Here is a 19,086-nt window from a genome sequence, read left to right on the forward strand (position 1 = left end):
CAGGACGAATATAAACACTTGACATATAATAGTTATGTTTATATTGTATCTCATGTTTTTGTTGAGAAAAACAAGCATATCCACACGCTCAGTAAACAAAACTCTTTTATTAGACACCAGTTTAAATGATGGAATGTCCCTTACCTCCGCTAGCAAAGTCTTTCTCGGATGCCATGTTTGTTGTTTACAGAAGTGTCGTGGGGATTACGTTGCTACGGGGACGCTGCTTTCTGACGAGCTGCACATATACGGGAGTAAAGTGTACACCGCTTACACAGTACATTTAAACAGGAACCCAGCTTTCCCACAGTAAGCCACATTCTCACAATAACCCGCTTTTTTGGTATCCATCTAAAGGTACTGAGAGAACGATTTGCTCATCAAATGTGATTAACTTGTGTCCAGACTCAACAGGCCACCCAGTGCATTCTGTTATAACTGCCAGTTTTAGTTTGTGTGTTCAGGATTTAACATGCATCTCACTGTATATATGGCCAGCAAAGCAAAACTTTGCAAAATTCGAATAGTATTTTTACTTTTCGAATAATTATTTCAGAACGAATACTCGAGTATTTGACTACTCGTGCACATCCCTACTCGCCAATGAAATATTTAAGAGCAGAGCAGAACTAGAAAACAAAAGTATTGTAATGGTAGAAATTTCCATGACTTTAGGATTTTACTAATTTCCATTACTTTTTGATGCCTGGATTTCTCAAATGTAAAATTCTCACATATTTATAAGATTTAGTATCTACATAAAACTGGTTAAAATGAACTTACATGCAGTTTCAATGCTCTTTATGGTCTTTTAGCCACAGTGAACCCAATACCACAAGAGCAAAAACTACATCTACATCTGCAGGTCTGCACACAGTCAGATTAAGACCTCCAGAAGGAAATACATCTACAGAATTTGGTCCTCTCTGAGGATCACAGAGCCATGTCAATTTAGTAGACCTCTTTAAACACTGATTGGGGGCCAGCAACCCCTGTCAAAATGCAAACCAGATGCAATGTCAGCAAAACCGCAAAACTGGTCTCCTATCAGTGGTAAACAGAAACCTCTTTCCACACCAGTAGAAAACAACCGCCTGACCACTTCCTGTTCAGACCTCTCCATGTGTTGGTCAGACTTCCTCCTGCTGCTACAAGAGCTTCTATCATAACAGAAACAGCTGCATCTCATTCACACAATCCTGCAGAGGTGTAGTCAAGACCAGACCCTCCAAGACCCAGACCCCTTGAGACCAAGACAAGACCAAGACTAGACCCTCCAAGACCACGTTTATATGGTCTTGAGACGTCTTGAGACCAAGACCACAAGATCATGACCCCACCTCTGGAAAATACCCGTTCATTAACAAATCAAAATATTGTAATATGATAAGAATTGTCATTTTCATTGAAAACATGGCTGGCCTAAATTGTCTTGCAATGATAGTCATCACTAGTATGAAATCAAATATCTTAATAATTTTCATTTTAAAGAGTTTGCAGATTGGTAGGCATGGTTATGTATTTTAATATTGTTTAGTGCCCAACCGATATATCGGTCAGCCGATATTAGCCTTTCACCGATATATCGGTATTGGCATATATTTTACCGATAAGCGCTGATATGAAAACTTTTTTCAGAACATATAATGCAGTAAACAATGCGTTAGAATTGGTGTCATAGTGTAGTTTGTCCAGCAGAGCGTGCTCCAACTCCATTGTTTACAGAGCTGAACTGATGGTGGTTCTGCAGACAGGGCGGAGTTCAGTGGTGTCATCATGGTAAGCTGTTAACTAGTTTGTTAAATACATACTGGAAATGTAATAAACAGTGACCCCATCATTTTCCCTTTTCAATATAACTAATATAACGTTAACCTTGTCCCTGACAACCATGTCACTCATGTCTGTTTGCTGTTAGCCAGCTATAGTTTGTCAGTGTCATCAGTAATGTAGCAGATTGAAAGGTAAACATCAAAGCATCTTTTTGCAGCTCAGCGGACAACGGTGCGGTGGTGGATTGTGTCTGTTGAGTGTTGATTTCACGCTATGTTATTACCTAGTTGTTGAGACACAATGCTGAAAAGTAAAATAAACAATGTCCGTCTTTTACTCTCCGTGACAACGAGCTTATAGCTAACTAGCTAATCACGTAGCTACTTTCATTGTTGTCAGCTGATTGGAAGCTAATGAGTAAACATGTATTCAAACTGTTTTGTTTAGGATTCACAGTTTGGTACACCCCTTCAACTGAACAATTCCAGTCGTGTCATTTATAAAATGTAATATTTAAAAGTCTGGTTTTCCACCGTTGAAAGTTTCCCCTGAACTTGTAAAGCAGAATACAGTGCAACACAGCTGCCGCTGTTTATCTTGACTCGGCAGTATGAATATAGTCGGCATTTGACTGATACTAAACAGTAATACTGGTGTTTATTTAACTATTTATTTTATTTTTTATTTTAATGGTCAGCATTTTACTGATACTAACCATACAGTACTGATGTTTATTTAGCTATTTACTGTATTTTTATTTATTTTAATGGTCAGCAATTGACTAATACTAACCATACAGTACTGATGGTTATTTAGTTATTTATTGTATTTTTATTTATTCTTTATTTTAATGGTCAGCATTTGACTGATACTAAACATACAGTACTGATGTTTATTTAGCTATATATTTTATTTTATTTATTCTTTATTTTAATGGTCAGCATTTGACTGATAATAAACAGTACTGATGTTTATTAAGCTATTTATTGTATTTTTATTTTCTCAGTGTTCATTTCTAGAATTTGTTGACAATTTATAGTAATAATGTAAAATATTCATTGATAAAAATATTTAAGAAAGCAGCCTTCTGAGTACATTTGCATAGTCATATCAGTGCAAAATCGGTGAAAAATCCACATAGAAAAGGTCTGTTTTCATTCCAGCTCAAAAATTAAATATATTGGCCACCATATCGGTAATCGGTGAATTTTCCCTCTCTAAAATCAGTATCGGTCTCAAAAATCCCATATCGGTTGGGCTCTAATATTGTTATATGTTAAAATTCTCATTTTAAGAAAGTTAGCAGTCTAGCAAATGGGAAATATATATATATATATATATATATATATATATATATATATATATATATATATATATATATAAAACATGTCAAAGACAATGTGACTAACTTACCTATTGAATGATGTTATACCACGTGCTTCACTTATTAATGTGTGACATATTTTGCAGGTTGCTTTCCATTCTTATTTTCAGAATCTTCTTCAAAATTTTCTAATGCAAATTTTACCACTGCAGGCTCTGACATTTTCCAGATTGCTATATAGAGAAAACAGTCCAGTTTTACGAGATGCCTTCATAATCCAAATATATATAAAATAATACTGAAGTGAAGTGACTTGAATTGGCTAGTGCACAACAATTTAAGTCTGCATAGCATTAGTCTGATTTTCACTGCATGTACACTATTAATAATTATGTATACTATTAAACTATTGTTTGAATGAATTATGCATAAAGTTATGCACTGAAAATAACAGTGAAGAAACAAAGCAAGAAAAAATGCTGATGTGAAATATTCACAATAATTGAAAATCACATTTTGAAAGAACTGATTAATTGAAATTAGTCTGACTTCCCAAAAGCATGGTTAATTGAGAAATGTGTTTCATATGCATTATTATTCTAACAAAATAATACTGTTTATTTTTTACAGACATGTCAGCTGAGCGCATAAATATGCAATGACCAATCAGAGGCATTTAAGTCACTGGCTCACATTTGCTCACAGACTGAGTTCTGTACGTGCTTACTGCCACCCTCTCAAGCAAGGAGTAAAAATGATGTAAATAAGAAATTTATTGTGCAATTACAACAGCTTTATTGATTATAATGAGAGTTTTGGGGAGAGTGCAGAACTCAGTGAGCTTGTGTTTAACTGAAGTGATTGAAAGTTTCAGTGATTATAAATGGAGCACGTTTTGCTCGCTTTCTGTATATAATTTAATCTCAATTTAAATACATTTTATTTCATGCAGTTTAATAGTGTAATTTTATATGTTGTAATTATTATTTCTTTCGATAAAATATTTAGAGAGACAGCAATAGATCCAAGGTTGTCCTCGTGTCCCCTGTGAGGAGATCAAATATACTGAATAAACTGCAACCATTTACAAGAGATGAGCCAACATTCAATAAAATGACCATACTGGATCAAAGCTTTTTCCATTTCACTTTTTTAGCATTTAACCCAGTGGATTAACATGGTCAGACACACAATACAATTATTAATACAAGAACCAGAGTTGTCCTTATTTAAACAAAAAGAAAAGGCTGCTTGGCCATGCAAAACTTGCCACCACTTTGCAAGGGTGTTCTGTCTAGGGTGTTAGCAAGCACAATTAATAACACAACCACTACAACTATTATATGGTGATAAAGGCATTTTATCCCAATGACACAACAATCCTGTGCAAGCTTTTGATCAGAAACACAGTAGTAGCTTTAGCCATTATTAAAAATTTAAGCTGCTCTCTTAGTGTTGAAGAGCACTGACCTGATGGCTGCAACCACAGCAAGATAGACACGACAACCAGAGAGGGCTAATCTCCTCCGTGTTTGAGTGTTGAGGATTAATATTGCATATACACCGTTCAGCCACAACATTACAACCACCTGCCTAATATTGTGTAGGTCCGCCAAAACAGCGCAAACCTGCATCTCAGAATAGCATTCTGAGATGCTTTTCTTCTCACCACAATTGTACAGAGCGGTTATCTGAGTTACCGTAGACTTTGTCAGTCCGACCCAGTCTGGCCATTCTCTGTTGACATCTCAAATCAAATCAAATCAAATCACATCACTTTATTGTCACACAGCCATATACACAAGTGCAATGGTGTGTGAAATTCTTGGGTGCAGTTCCGATCAACATAGCAGTCGTGACAGTGATGAGACAGTACCAATTTACAATAACATCAAATTAACGCAACACAATTTAAACATCTGTTATACACATAATTACACTCAACAGTATACAAATAATAACATACACTGTACAGTATACAATACGCACTATATAGATACACATTATTCAATAAAAATAAAAATATATAAAAAAGTATATATATATATATATAGAATGTACAGTATTGTACTGTACTGACATTCAGGCTGTCGGTTGATAGTCAGTTGTTAAGAGAGAACATAATATAATAATAATAATATAATTTATGACAGTCCGGTGTGAGATATAAGAGTAAGGGTAATAAAGTGCAGTGCACTTTATCAACAACAAGGCGTTTCTGTCCACAGAACTGTCGCTCACTGGATGTTTTTTGTTTTTGGCACCATTCGGAGTAAATTCTAGAGACCAGGAAATCAGCAGTTACAGAAATACTCAAACCAGCCCATCTGGTACCAACAATCATCCATGCGCTTATCTAATCAGCCAATCATGTGGCAGCAGTGCAGTACATAAAATCATGCAGATATGGGTCAGATGCTTCAGTTACTGTTCACATCAACCATCAGAATGGGGAAAAAATGTGATGCGATAGTGATTTGGACTGTGGCATGATTATTGGTGCCAGATGGGCTGGTTTGATTATTTCTGTAACTGCTGATCTCCTGGGATTTTCACCCACAACAGTCAATAGAATTTACTCTGAATGGTGCCAAAAACAAAAAACATCCAGTGAGCAGCAGTTCTATGGACGGAAATGCCTTGTTGATGCGAGAGGTCAACAGAGAATGGCCAGACTGGTTCAAACTGACAAAGTCTACGGTAACTCAGATAACCGCTCTGTACAATTGTCTGAGATGCGGGTTGCATGGTTTTGGTGTCAGGCTGGTGGTTTTAATGTTGTGGCTGATCGGTGTATAAGCAATATGCATGATTATGTTTGCAAAAGAGAAACACTTCTCACCATCTCCCTGTGAACCCTGTTGGAGGAGGAACTGCTGTCCTTCGTTCCATTGTCTTTCTAGCAGCTGGTCGATGCTGGTGGCCACAGGGGGCAGCGTATCCGTACCAGAGCCCAGCCCCGGAACCAACGGTCCTGACGAGTCATATTGGATGTGCAGCCCACTTAATGGGGACCTAAGGTCATTAACAGACAACAAGTGAGACTGGACAAGATTTGCATTGAGGAAATGATATAACTTGTTATTAAGACACAGAAGAAAAAGATGTGGGTAATTTTTTTGGGATGTTCAAATACTTTCTCCTATCCTAACTTAATATGCAAATAATAAGCAAAATAAGCTCTGTGTATTTGAACAACCCCAAGCAGCCCAACAGCTTTGGAGTGGGACTATCTGTTTTTACATACAATGGCATACAGGGGAATTATTTTGGGAAACCTATTTGAAAACAGTCAGTATGTTGGCTTGACATACTGTTATTCTACAGACTTGCTCCCTGTCCCAATACCCACACTTACAGTCTTGATACTGAAGTGTGCGTGCACGTGGCAAGATTGTCCCATGTTTGAAACATGCCAAAACTCAGTGCACTTAACCCCTACACTAAATCCACACTAGCCGAATACTGCTTTGGAGCAGTCTTTCAGGCTAAGTGTATCCCAGTGTTCATCAGTTCAGGAGTCCACACCATGCCTACTTGTGCAATCATCATATTTTGATGACATCAAGGAAAGCTTTTCAATATAAGTTACTTATTATAATTGGTTAGTAAAATGTAAGTGAAGCATATGTTATTCTTCTTCTATATCCAACATAAAGCACAATATAATGTTCACAACTAGTTGGGATGACTTCATAGCAGCATCATGTATTCTGTATTTATTCTTCTCTTTGTTATCCTTCTTGCCCAATAAACACCTTTTGTTTGTTCTCGTCTAATACTACTGGTGATTTTGGTAATTTATCAGCCAGTGTGGCATACAGTATACGATTAAGTAAACATTGTTTTGAAATTTTATTAACTACCACCACTGTAAGTAGGCTATAAAATCACCACTACCAACAACAATCAGTCTCCTGAGGGCAACTACAGCAGTCACAAATGGGACCAACATAATTAAGTCTATGAGTGTCCCAATGTGCAATCAAACGTCTCGGTCCTCAAGTCTACTTGCACAATGTGGCCAAACACCGGAAATACATGAGACAAGTGGGTAAATAGGCAAGTCCAAAACCGCAAGTGGGGGTACTGGGACAGGGCCTTGGTTTAGTGTCTTCCCAAAAACCAAGACCAAAATGATCAATTACAACTCCTCCTAGACCTTCCAAGCTACATCCACCAAACTCCACACAGACCTATAGACTGTTCTGATTCAGGTTGCTATGACTTTTTCAACTGATTGGAATGACACTTTCTGCACAGTGCAGGGCTCCAGACTCAAAAAATTATGTAGGAGCCATTGGCTCATAAACTGAAACATTAAGGGGCCAAATGGCTGTTTTTAGTTGCCAAATCACAGAATTGCTCGAATTAGATTGCTGTTCAGAAACATAATAGAAAGCTGAAGAAAAGGAAGACAGCTGATAACCCATTAATTCGTTTTTTTTTTTTTTCCCAATTTGGAGTGCCCAATTCCCAATGCACTCTAAGTCCTCGTGGTGGCATAGTGACTCGCCTCAATCCGGGTGGCGGAGGATGAATCACAGTTGCCTCCGCATCTGTGGCTTAACCGCGTTACCGCTGAGACATAGTGCATGTGGAGGCTTCACGCTATTCTCTGCGGCATCCACACACAACTCACCACATGCCCCACTGAGAGCAAGAACCACTTTATAGTGACCATGAGGAGGTTACCCCATGTGACTCTACCCTCCCTAGCAACTGGGCCAATTTGGTTGCTTACGAAACCTGGCTGGAGTCACTCAGCATGCCCTGGATTCGAACTCGCAACTCCAGGTGTGGTAGTCAGTGTCTTTACTCGCTGAGCTACCCAGGCCCCCCATTAATCAGAGGTTTAACAAACAGAATATATTGTTGAGAAGATAACTTTGCATTCCCTTTTGTCTCAAATGTTCACACCCCATTCATAATTTATACAAATATAAGAGAAAGATTTTATCTAGTTTTTTATTTTTTTATTTTGTACTGCCCTTCAGAATCTACATTAGATAATTACATCAAGTATAGTATGCATATAGTAGTGTGTTGTCTTCTTGAGTATCAATGAATGTTTGCACCTTGTGTAATAGTTATGTACAAGTCCCTCAATTGCCCTAAGTGTCAAAAGCTTGATCTCATATATATATATATATATATATATATATATATATATATATATTTTATTTAAATTATATAATATAAATATATATAATTTAAAAAATAAAAATAAATATTGCCTAAGTCTTTCTTTACAGATTAAAGAAATCAGATGGTCCAGCCACAGAGACTACAAGAGTGCAAATTGAAAGAAATTCCAGATGCAGTTTGCGCTATCCCAATCAATAATTAACAGAAGAAAAAAAGTGGTACACAATATGGGACTTTTAATTATAAAGAAGCCAGAAATACACTTGTGACTCTTATTTTGAAATGTCTGCACACCCAGATGTGAGGACACTGACAGCTGATTCACTTAGAAAGTGAATCCGATTCAAACTGCTAACCTGAGCTGCTGAGTTCAAACCCTCAGTTCTTTTCGGGTGGTTCACGACTCTCTCGCGCTGGGTTTGTTGTTACATGCGGTGCAGCGAGCTCATCAGAAACAGAAAGGGTGAAAAGCATTGCGAGACACACTGGTGCGTACTAAAGATGTATTCAATAACTCAAGATATCATCTAACGAAACCGTATATGAACGCACACAACCCGACTGTCGCCAATGGCGACTAGATTTTACATTTTTGTCGCAATCAATTACTTTTGGTCACATTTGCGACAATTTTAGTCGCAGTCTGGAGCCCTGCAGCAGAAGAACAAATTGCAGAAAAATCCCATAGGTTTATATTGAGGGAATATTTAAATGGACCCAACGGAATAATCGTAAATTAAAACTGTCAATTTTTTTTTATGTAAACAAAGCAAAACTTTTAATTCTATCCATCCGTCCGTCTATCTATCCGTCTGTCCGTAATGTCTGTATAACCATCAAACTTTTAAAACTGTTTAAACTTTCAAACAAGGCTTTGTCAAATCAACAAAGTTTGCCTTACAAATATATATACACACACACACACACACAAAATATATACAAAAATGTATACATAAAATATAATTATTTTCGCAATTCCGTTTGATGACGCTACTGCTGCAGAAACGACACCTTTAAAAGACAAAGCATTTCAATGTTCAGCTGAGCATCACAAACAGTTTTTTAAAAGTTGTAAATAGTCCGTACTCACCTACAAACACTCGCTAGACTGCGGTTCTAACAACACAGTTTTTTTAACTCCTGCTCTGGCATTATGCCCTCAGAGGCTGCTGCTCAATAAAGCCAAACAGAGTTCACAGCTCTTGCGAAATAGGCCTGTGCGGGTCTCTGACACCATAAATCTCAGGGTGCTCTTGTTTGGACAGACAGCGATCTGTGTTATTATGAATGCATCCAGCTCTGGGCTCTACATCAGGGGCTCCCTTGCGAACGTGAATCTATCTTTGTGGTAATCATGGCTGGGCTGAGATCGGCGCCACAAGGCAATAAATCTCCGCAACCACCATTATAGCACTAAGAAGCCATAACACCCTGCATGGCAGTTCTGGTGTGGATCACAGAAATAACACAAAGATTTTCATGGTTCATCTGAACATGCTGCAAAACACTGCTAAATTCCTGTCATTCCCACATAACCTGAACGAGATTTGTGGACATGCGCACGCAGACACTTTTGCAATTTCTGTCCAGGCACCGTAAATGCCACAGCGCAAATCAACCAACACACAAACTGACAAGCTATGAATTAAAAGTGATAGAGCTAAATAACCATCCAATCTATTAAATATGCTGTAGCAGCAATGACAGAAAAATATCAAACTATTCTTAAGAAACTAATGTAATAAAAAGTATAGTGGAGAACAACAACATACCTCTTAAATATAAATTACTACATCCCGGAGGCATTTTGACAAAGAGTATGCAAATCACACGGAGCATTTGCATTATTATAAATCCATTTTATATCTTCAGTCATGGGGCTAGCAAGCCAAAAATAAAATTTTCAAGTTACAGACAATGAACACAATGCTTTTTTTTTGGAGGGATTCCTTCAATGTAAAACTATGAAACTGGTTTGTAACTGCAATATGGGCAACAGCTGAGTGTTAAAATTTTTCAGAAGGTGAGTGTGCAAGGAAGGAACGGACTGAGTGAATTAGTGTGGGCTGGCAAAGGGGGTGGGGGGAGGAAGGAAGAGTGAAATATCTGAGCCTGGAGGAGGGGAACTCTAGCTCAGGAATGTAAATAGGACTTACCGAGGGGAGAGGTTTGCCTTTGGTGAGTTTCCTCTTCTGGAGAAACCGAGAGCTCCGTCTCCCAGCTCCTGATCTGAAAGGTAAATAGAAAGCAGTCGATAAGGAGCCAGTGTGCAGATGTCCATCCACACGGAGCCTGGCAGCTGTCAGATCTCCCTCACAGAAATCCATCTATGGGCTGAAGAGTTGTCTCTCTTGCTGCTCAGCTTGCACACTGACACCACTGAGTTTGTCACCGAGTCACATCGCTTTCTATCTCTCTCATACACACACTCTCTCTTTCCCCCTCCCTCTTTCGTTAATGGTCCTTTCTTCCCCTCACCACAGCTCTTTCTTCCCTGTGGAGGCTCCCATCACCCTACCTGCAGGCCCCATGCCAGACACTGCTTTTCATTTTCTGCAGTGAAAGTAATGAATCACATATGCGCCTCACCAGGCACAACCCCCTCCTCCCTGCTCTCTCTCTCTTTCTATTTTCGCCACCCCCCCTCCAGTTACAGTCAGCCAATCCCATTTATCTCTTCCTCCCTGCTTCCTTCCCCTCCGTACTTTCCGTTTTCCCCTCTTCTTCTTAACACTTTCCAGCCCACTACCACCTTGAGCACAAGCTGCGGCAGCCTGACTCCAGTGGGGGTGCGGACCCATCAGCATGACCCGCCCAAGGTCTGGTCTGACTTATTATGGCACTGACCCTTTGCCTGACCCTGGATCAGCCCCAGGGCTGCAGTGCAGATTGGATCCAAAATAACTGGGTATCACTTTCCAATTTTTAAAATGCGAAAAAGAAGAAAATAAGACACAGGCAAGGAAAGAAAAAAAAAGAGATCAAACAAAGAAAAGAACAAAAGAAAGAAAAGGCAATGGAACTTGGTGGAAACCTGCAATCAACAGGTGATCAGCACTGAGAGGAAAGCACAAGCACCTTGCCATGGTAAACAAGTCTTTTGTCACAGCCTCACAGATACGACGCTAAAGCTTTAGACATGCTGCATAGAGAATAAGCACCAGGCAAGTGCTGGGCATGTGCTAAGAGCACACAAGCGTTCCAGTCTCGAGCGGTGGTCTCTTTAAGGAAGGGTGTTCTTTGTCCCATTGTTAGTCGAGTGACCCCCTGACCTCTGTTTGAGGAGGAGGGCATGACTGATCCATTATTTCTCAAAGGCTGTGTTCCTCTTTTTCCTTTCCTGCCCTCTTCTTTCCCTCTCTCTCTTTCAACCAGTCCCAACTCCCCCCTCTACCCCATGACTGGGTCCTGCAAGCCAATTCGCTCAGTACCTGGACCCCCAGGGTTTGGGCAGGGTCCAGGGAAAGTGTTTAGTGGACCGGGATAGAGGAAGAGAGGGAGAGGCTGAGTGTAAGGTATGCCTGCCTCCTAAACCCTGGGCAATCCCCTCAGAGTCATCACTGCAGTCTTTGTGCAGATTAATGAAACGCTTGAGTGGAGGCATGCTTCATTTAACAGGTATGCACACTTTCAACTCTCTGTCCTGGGGAGTTTTGTTCTGCATGTCTCTGTCTCTCTGCGACCTGAAGAGGCAAAAGGAGGGATACAGCTCACCACACATTCCACAAGCATAGGGGAGCAGGGAAAAATGGGAAGCATGAGGAGAAACGGCCGAGCAGAGCGCAGGAAGAAGGGATTTGCGAAGGGAATCCTGTGCTGGTGGGAGGTACCGGCTAAAGATCAGTGTGCTTCCCCCTCTGTTGCAAAGCATCTGTGTGTGTGTCTCTCACCTGCTGGGCAGCTCTCAGACTGGGCGATCAGGGCAGCCATGGCCGAATTTGGGTTCAGCCGGTTTCCAAACATATGGGATGGTGCCAGGTTAAAGTTTCCCGGTAGTGAGTTTGACTAAGAATGAAACATACATAAGAAAGCTATTCAGACTTAAGATGTAAAAACCATCAAGCTCCTAGTATTGTGGGTGCATGTCCCTGCAAGTATGCAGTGTGTTTGTGTGTGTAAATGTTGGCCAAAGAGCTGGATGACAAACACCATGTCAGCTGTATTTCCTATGAGCCAGGAGAATTGTCTGAGCACACAACAGCATATCCACCACACAGATCATGTGCTTCTGCAGCAAATTATTTAATCCAATTAAGCCATTTCCCTAATAAGTGTTGGGATTGGTTGCCATGCCGCTTCTGAGGTAGTAGCATATGTGCACCAGAACAACTTCAACAGCATTGTGGAAACCACAGACATCTTTAAATAATTATTTTGTATTTAGTATAATATTTTTGTTATACAACAATGCATTGTAATGTCAAACAAAACAGTTTTATAATAACTCAAATTTATTACAATTTCCAGACAAAGACTAGCCTATTTACTTTGGAAAAAAAGGCACAATTATTAAAATGAAGCACTTTGTAAAATGTCTGTGATCTTCTCTGACTAAGCATCCCATTTATTCTGTCCTTGTTCTCAGCACTTATTTTCATACAATCAATATTTCCTTTTCCTGACGTCCCATTATATACTTATTAGATACTTTAAGCAGACAGGAAATAAAGCTAGCCAAAATTACAATGTGTTGGATTCCTTGCTGTATTGTAGAATAATGTATTTTTCATCAAAACATATCTACAAAATGAATATGCCACGGTTTTAACAAATCTTGAACATAGGTTTCTATTATGGATCTTCTACTAACAACTGCAGGATATAGTTAAAAAATGGCCTTTACAGTCCTAACACATGGAGCTAAGTCAGCTACACTGCAAAGGCCTTTATCCAAGTACTAAAATGACAATATATATATGGTGGTTTGTTTTCCTCAGTTCACTAAATTTACTCAATTCTTATGGCATTATTGTTTTAAATTTATTGTGCTCTATATTCTTTGTATATTGTATGTGCTCTCCATTGCTATGAAATGTGAATGGCAATAAACCTGCCTCACACATTCAAAGCATTTATACCTTTCAAAGCATTTGCATATTTAAAAAATGTAAAAAAAAATAATAAAAAAAAATGTTTTATAAAAAAAAATAACTTCTTAAATATTAATTTAAATAAGAAATGAAACATTTGAAAAACAACTGTACAAATCATATTCAGTAAATATATATATATATATATATATATATATAAAAAACATTTTATATTACTGGCAATCATGGCTCTCACAATTCTGTCTGAAGTCTTTCCTCTCTCTCTCTTTTTTTAATAGGTATATAAAAAACAAAGTATTATGCTGCATTCTACAGGCCCCTCATGGCCCCCCACTCCTCAGACTCCTCTTTCAGGCCGTGTGGAGAGAGGTGGGAGCATGACCAGTATGAAGAAAAGCCCTCATCCCTCTACACAGCTCTCTGTCCAACCTGTCAGCTCCCATCCCATCAGCGATCGGAGCTCAATGCGCACGCACAGGGAAAAGAGGGACAGCCGGATTGTTTGAGGCTTAGGGCTCTGAGCACTATTGTGGAGGTTAACGAAGAGTGGGACAGAGATGGGCCTAGGGGGTGTGTACTGGGGTCAAAGGTCACCAATTTCCTGCTTGCAACCACTGAATTTCTTTTTCTCCCCTCATTCTTCAATCCACAAAGGGGATAGGAATAGAGAGGAAGGAGAGAGAAAAACAAAATTGCAAATATCTCCAAGACAGTCATGCTTATGGAAAAAAGGATGATTGTTTGCACAGAATATATGGCTTCTATACTATTCTCTATATTACAGCTTCTATCCTATTTTAACTCACTCTAGAAACTTGGCAGTGCAATGCTGGATATATTATTGGCTCTTGTATGACAAATTGCATGTGATGTTCCGAATTTATAAGTCTCTTTGGGTACTAAATGATTACATGTAAATACTGACTTGAATGAATTCAGGGTTGCTGCAGAGGTGTTTTTTTTAAAAAACACTTTAAGACCTTTTTTTCAGACCTGAACAAATTAAATTAATGTGATGTACAGATCTACACAATCTCAAAATAAATCATATATCACAAATTCTTTTACTTAAGCTGGGGCACACATTAAACAAGGCTGCTTATCAGCAAAACACAAAAGTATCCAGCTGGGGCGGAGCTTAAGTATTTCATCAGTGCAGTAAGTTTCTGACCAGCAGTATTCGAGGACAAATGTTTACATGGCAGAAGTTATCTGCTTCTTTGGTAAAGTTGTTTACTTGGATGTTTTCTGTCAGTCTTGTAGATGGTTCTATTTGTCATGCTTTAATCGAACATTCCTTGGTTATGTTGTGTTTATGATTTTCGATTGGTAAAGAGTTTAATAAAGAGGTTTGGCAGTAAACGTATCACAAGTTTACAATTACTCATGAGTATTTCTTTTAAAATACCCTATATATAACGATTCAGAATTACCATTCATTAACCCAGTCACAGCAATTGCCATATTTTTGCTCAGATAGTGTGTTTATATGATACTGGAAATATTTACATTTACATTTATGCATTTGGCAGACGCTTTTATCCAAAGCGACTTACAGTGCCCTTATTACAGGGACAATCCCCCTGGAGCAACCTGGAGTTAAGTGCCTTGCTTAAGGACAGCTCATTTCAAGCTGTTTGTCAGTACTGATTTATATTTGCAGCACAGTATTTCACTAATATATAGATTTACCTGTTTAGCCTGTTTTTTTAAATGTAGTCAGAGCTGTTGGCATTTTTTCCATTATGTCTTCAATTCCAAACTACACTTAAGGAGAAATGACTTGGATTATTGTAATTATCACTGCATATTATTTTGTGTTTAAGTATATTGCATCCTCATCATTACTGAATTCTCATTCTTTGTGTTTTTACTTTACAATTTTATTGTAGCCTGCTATTTTACCAATATTTACTTAAATGGTTAGATGAGGCTGAAAAATGTCATAAAAATATTTAAAGTTCTTCCATTAAACTCATCAGCCATATCATGAATGAATGAACGTTACATTTATACAGCACTTTTCTGACACTACACTTAAAGCGCTTTACACACTGAACAGGGGACTCTCCTCAACCACCACCTCCACCTGGATGATGCGACGGCAGCCATAGTACATGGATCATGCGTCTCACCTCTTAAATTTAGGCAATTTTTATGGGTACAACCTGCCCGAAGACAGCTTTTTAACATTAGTATGTGGTGGATTAAACACTAAATAATCATGTTACATGATGTACAAAAGAGTTGATGATAAAGCACAAAGCTTAGTAAAATGTGTTTTATATAGTAAACAAATAAATTAGTGAAAATAACATGTAATAGCTCCGCCCTCATTTCCACCCAGAGACTGCTGCCCCGGAGTGTCTGTCCTGAAACTGCTGGTGCTGCGAGGCTGCAGATCTCATAAAACAGGATATCTGCAAGTTTGAATACTCAAGACTCTTTCACTTACAACTTTCACTAACTGAGTTTATTAAAAAATGATATTTAATTACATATCACATTAAAATTTGTTTAAGTACCAATATATCAATACATATGAATTAGAAGTTGACCGATATAGGATTTTGCTGATACGATAACATGTTGAAAGGCGATAACCGATTAATCTGCCTATAGTTTAAATCAATATATTGAATGTGTTAAAAAATGTGATTGGGCAACCCAGACAGAGGCTACAAGAGTCCAAATTGAATGAAATCCCAGATGAAGTTCATTGTACAACCAAAACACCTATAACAACCAAAAAATAAAAGAAAAAAAGATTTGGTGCATAACGCCAGACTTTTAACTATAAACAAGCCTGAAATACATCGGGGACTCTTATTTTGAAATGTCTGTGCTCCCAGATGCTCACTCAAACAGATAAAAGAAATAAAATATGCACTCTTAGTCACCTACAGTGTTTTATAATATAAAGTAAACATAGTCATATACCAAATATGAGCAGTTATTAATCAAGTGGCAAATGTACGGTACTCATTGACTGCGACCCACTGTGAAACCACTGGAAACACTGAATCATTTGTCGCTCACGTGAATGTGCAACAGTGCCGCGTTCTCACTTTGAAGCATGAAGAACACGCAGACTATGTATTGATTAAATTGGATCGCAACCTTTTGAAGTTTAATAATCACCTTAGGTCATATCGCAATTCCTGCCTTTCTGTCCCAAAATGTTAAGACCTCTTTAAATGAAAATGAAGACTTTTGTTATACCAATTCAGATATTTAAGGCTTTTTATGACCTTAAATTTTAGAAAACTGCATTTTTAGAAAATGTAAGACTTTAAGGACCCACACAAACCCTGGAATTATATCCATTACCCTAGAAAATAGCTTCAAAAACATCACCTGTTTACTTAACAGGAAACCCACCTGGAAATAAAGCTTAGGACTAATGGGGGATATTTGCAAGAAAGTGTTAGGAGGACCCGGACCGCAGAGAGCTCTGCAGCATTAAGGCCATCAGTGGGTCTACTTCATCTCCTCATGTAAGGCCACCCTGCCTGTAGAAAGGGCAGCTCTGCACAAACAAAGCCCTGTTGCCTGGAGATGACTGGTTGCTACAGCAGCACAAGTCAAGACAAGATGCTCAGGAGAGCAACAGAGACAGTGCTCAGCCTCTACAGCCTTTCAAAGGGCCCATTTGGAACATTGCTAGGGTCCCAAAAGAGTGTCTCTTCTTTCTTATTGTGATCTAAACATATGGTGTAGTCAAACCTTGGGTGAAAGTAATCCTAATGTCATGGATTCATGAAGTCAAAAACTAAAATCTGATCTATACATTCTAGGCTTAACAATAAGGATGAAAGAATTTCAGGCCAGTTGACAAAGCTCACTTGCCCTATTAAGTCAGTGCTGTTGTCACTACATTACAATACATTTTTTAAATTATAAATTGTATAAATGTTTTTTATGCTTTTAATGCAAATTAAAAAAAAAACAAATTTCTGTAATGTATTGAACATTGGTGTGAATTGTGCTAATTTAAACTTGTTATTAAGCTAAAATGATGTAGGTGGCTAACACAGATAAGGTTTTGTTGAAATTGTGAATGACATGACATAGTCCTGTAAGTATAAGTAAGAATGGGTTGAAAATAAACCAATCAGAACAAAAGCACATTTATGAATTAGGTGTCTTGGAGTTAGATTATAGCTGTACAATTTCCAGCTATTAGTGCAAATTAAAACGTAGTATTTTTTTTGTAAAGAAAACGCTTTTAATGAAAAATATAAATAATGCTCGGTTTAAAAAAAAAAAAAAAAAATATATATATATATATATATATATATATATATATATATATATATATATATATATATATATATATATATATATATTATTATTATTATTATTTTTTCCCTCCTTTTCTTAAATTTTATTTTATTAATTTTTTTGATGGGATGGGACCAGTTGTTTTTTTTTTTTACTGTTAATCTCTGACAATAGACTAGAAATCAGTTAATTCTTCATTCTCTCAATAGAGACAACTATAGCCATTTTCTCACGAATGTCATTCTGTTTATCTGACCACACATCCATATGCTGTATGGCTTTGACTACCTAATGCAAACAGTCACATATACAAGGACGTTCATCCGCTAAGACCATATACATAAGCAGCCTAGTCATAAATACCCTAAATGACTCAAAACACTGTCTCCATTAACTGAAACATGAGGTCTGAAATGACACAAACTGTAGTTCTCACACTGACATGTTATGTAGTAAAGAACACCTAAGCCAGCTTCCCTCATACTGTTAATATACAGCTTCTATTACATAAATATTGCATAGCACAAACCAAAACATTTGTTAACCAAATTAACTTATTCTGCAGAAAAAATGTTATTCATATCACCAAGAAAAATTTGAGTTATTTAATACATAAATAGCTGAACCTAACGTTTACATCCGTGCCTTTTACTTGTGCCATAAACGTGCTCGAACAGCATCATCTTGATAAAAATGAATCAAATTATCACACGGTACAAAGAAAATGAGTATAATTCGATTTAGTTGGTTAATTTTGTGCTTTAAGGATATGTGTGAGTGCAATTAGCAGCATTACTTTGCTTCGCAGACACCCTCTTTTTGTTTGTGGCTTATAGTCTTTTTTTGAATAACATCCATTCGTGGATTTTTTCAGTTCCTAAATCAGTATTAGTTTCACTACTTAAAAAAAGATTCATAGTTTCCCATTTCCAAATCAACAGTGTAAGACTAATTACAACCTGACAAACAATAGCACCAAACTCTTAATGAAAACAGTTATGTTTTAAACAAAACAAAAACACCTTAAAAAGCTTTAATTTAGTCTGGTGATGCCAAGTCACATTTTTATGCTCCTCTACACCTTTCTTTCTTATATTTATTCCACCCATATTTTAGAACTAAAATCAAGCAAAAAATGTGTACACACCAGGTTCAAATACTCACATGTGTGGATGAGGTGCTGGTGAAAGGGGCCGTTGGGGGCAGTGAGGTGAGGTTGGGCATGGAAGTGACCACTGACTGATGAGCGGGGAACTCAGAGTTGGATCCAGACAGAGACCCTCCAAGAACCACACTGGGCAACGGGCAGGCTACATCGCTACTGCTGGGGTACGAGACTGCATGGACAGGAGAGGAAAAATAAAGGAGTTACAGTAAATAATTTACGTTACACAGTAAATTTTCAATGGCTCTCCGAAAAATCCTCTCTCAAGCCCAAGGATATCTTCTGATTTCCAGCGAGTTACAGTATGTCATAAATAATATTAGCACACTCATTGTCTTGTT

General features: G+C 37.9%; 1 protein-coding gene across 15 annotated transcripts in view; it reads right to left on the reverse strand.

Moving 5' to 3' along the window:
* LOC127431711 (protein AF-10-like) overlaps positions 1-19,086 on the reverse strand; it is a 69,878-nt gene that overhangs the window by 8,844 nt on the left and 41,948 nt on the right. For all 15 annotated transcript variants that reach the window (XM_051682229.1, XM_051682228.1, XM_051682232.1 and 12 more), the window contains 4 exons: positions 18,745-18,917; positions 12,136-12,250; positions 10,402-10,474; positions 5,940-6,112 (listed from right to left, as the gene is read on the reverse strand). In XM_051682229.1, the coding sequence (XP_051538189.1) occupies positions 5,940-6,112; positions 10,402-10,474; positions 12,136-12,250; positions 18,745-18,917 (534 nt within the window). The remainder of the gene's footprint in view (positions 1-5,939; positions 6,113-10,401; positions 10,475-12,135; positions 12,251-18,744; positions 18,918-19,086) is intronic.

The sequence above is a fragment of the Myxocyprinus asiaticus genome, chromosome 41, assembly GCF_019703515.2.
Source record: "Myxocyprinus asiaticus isolate MX2 ecotype Aquarium Trade chromosome 41, UBuf_Myxa_2, whole genome shotgun sequence".
Taxonomy (NCBI): Eukaryota; Metazoa; Chordata; class Actinopteri; order Cypriniformes; family Catostomidae; genus Myxocyprinus; species Myxocyprinus asiaticus.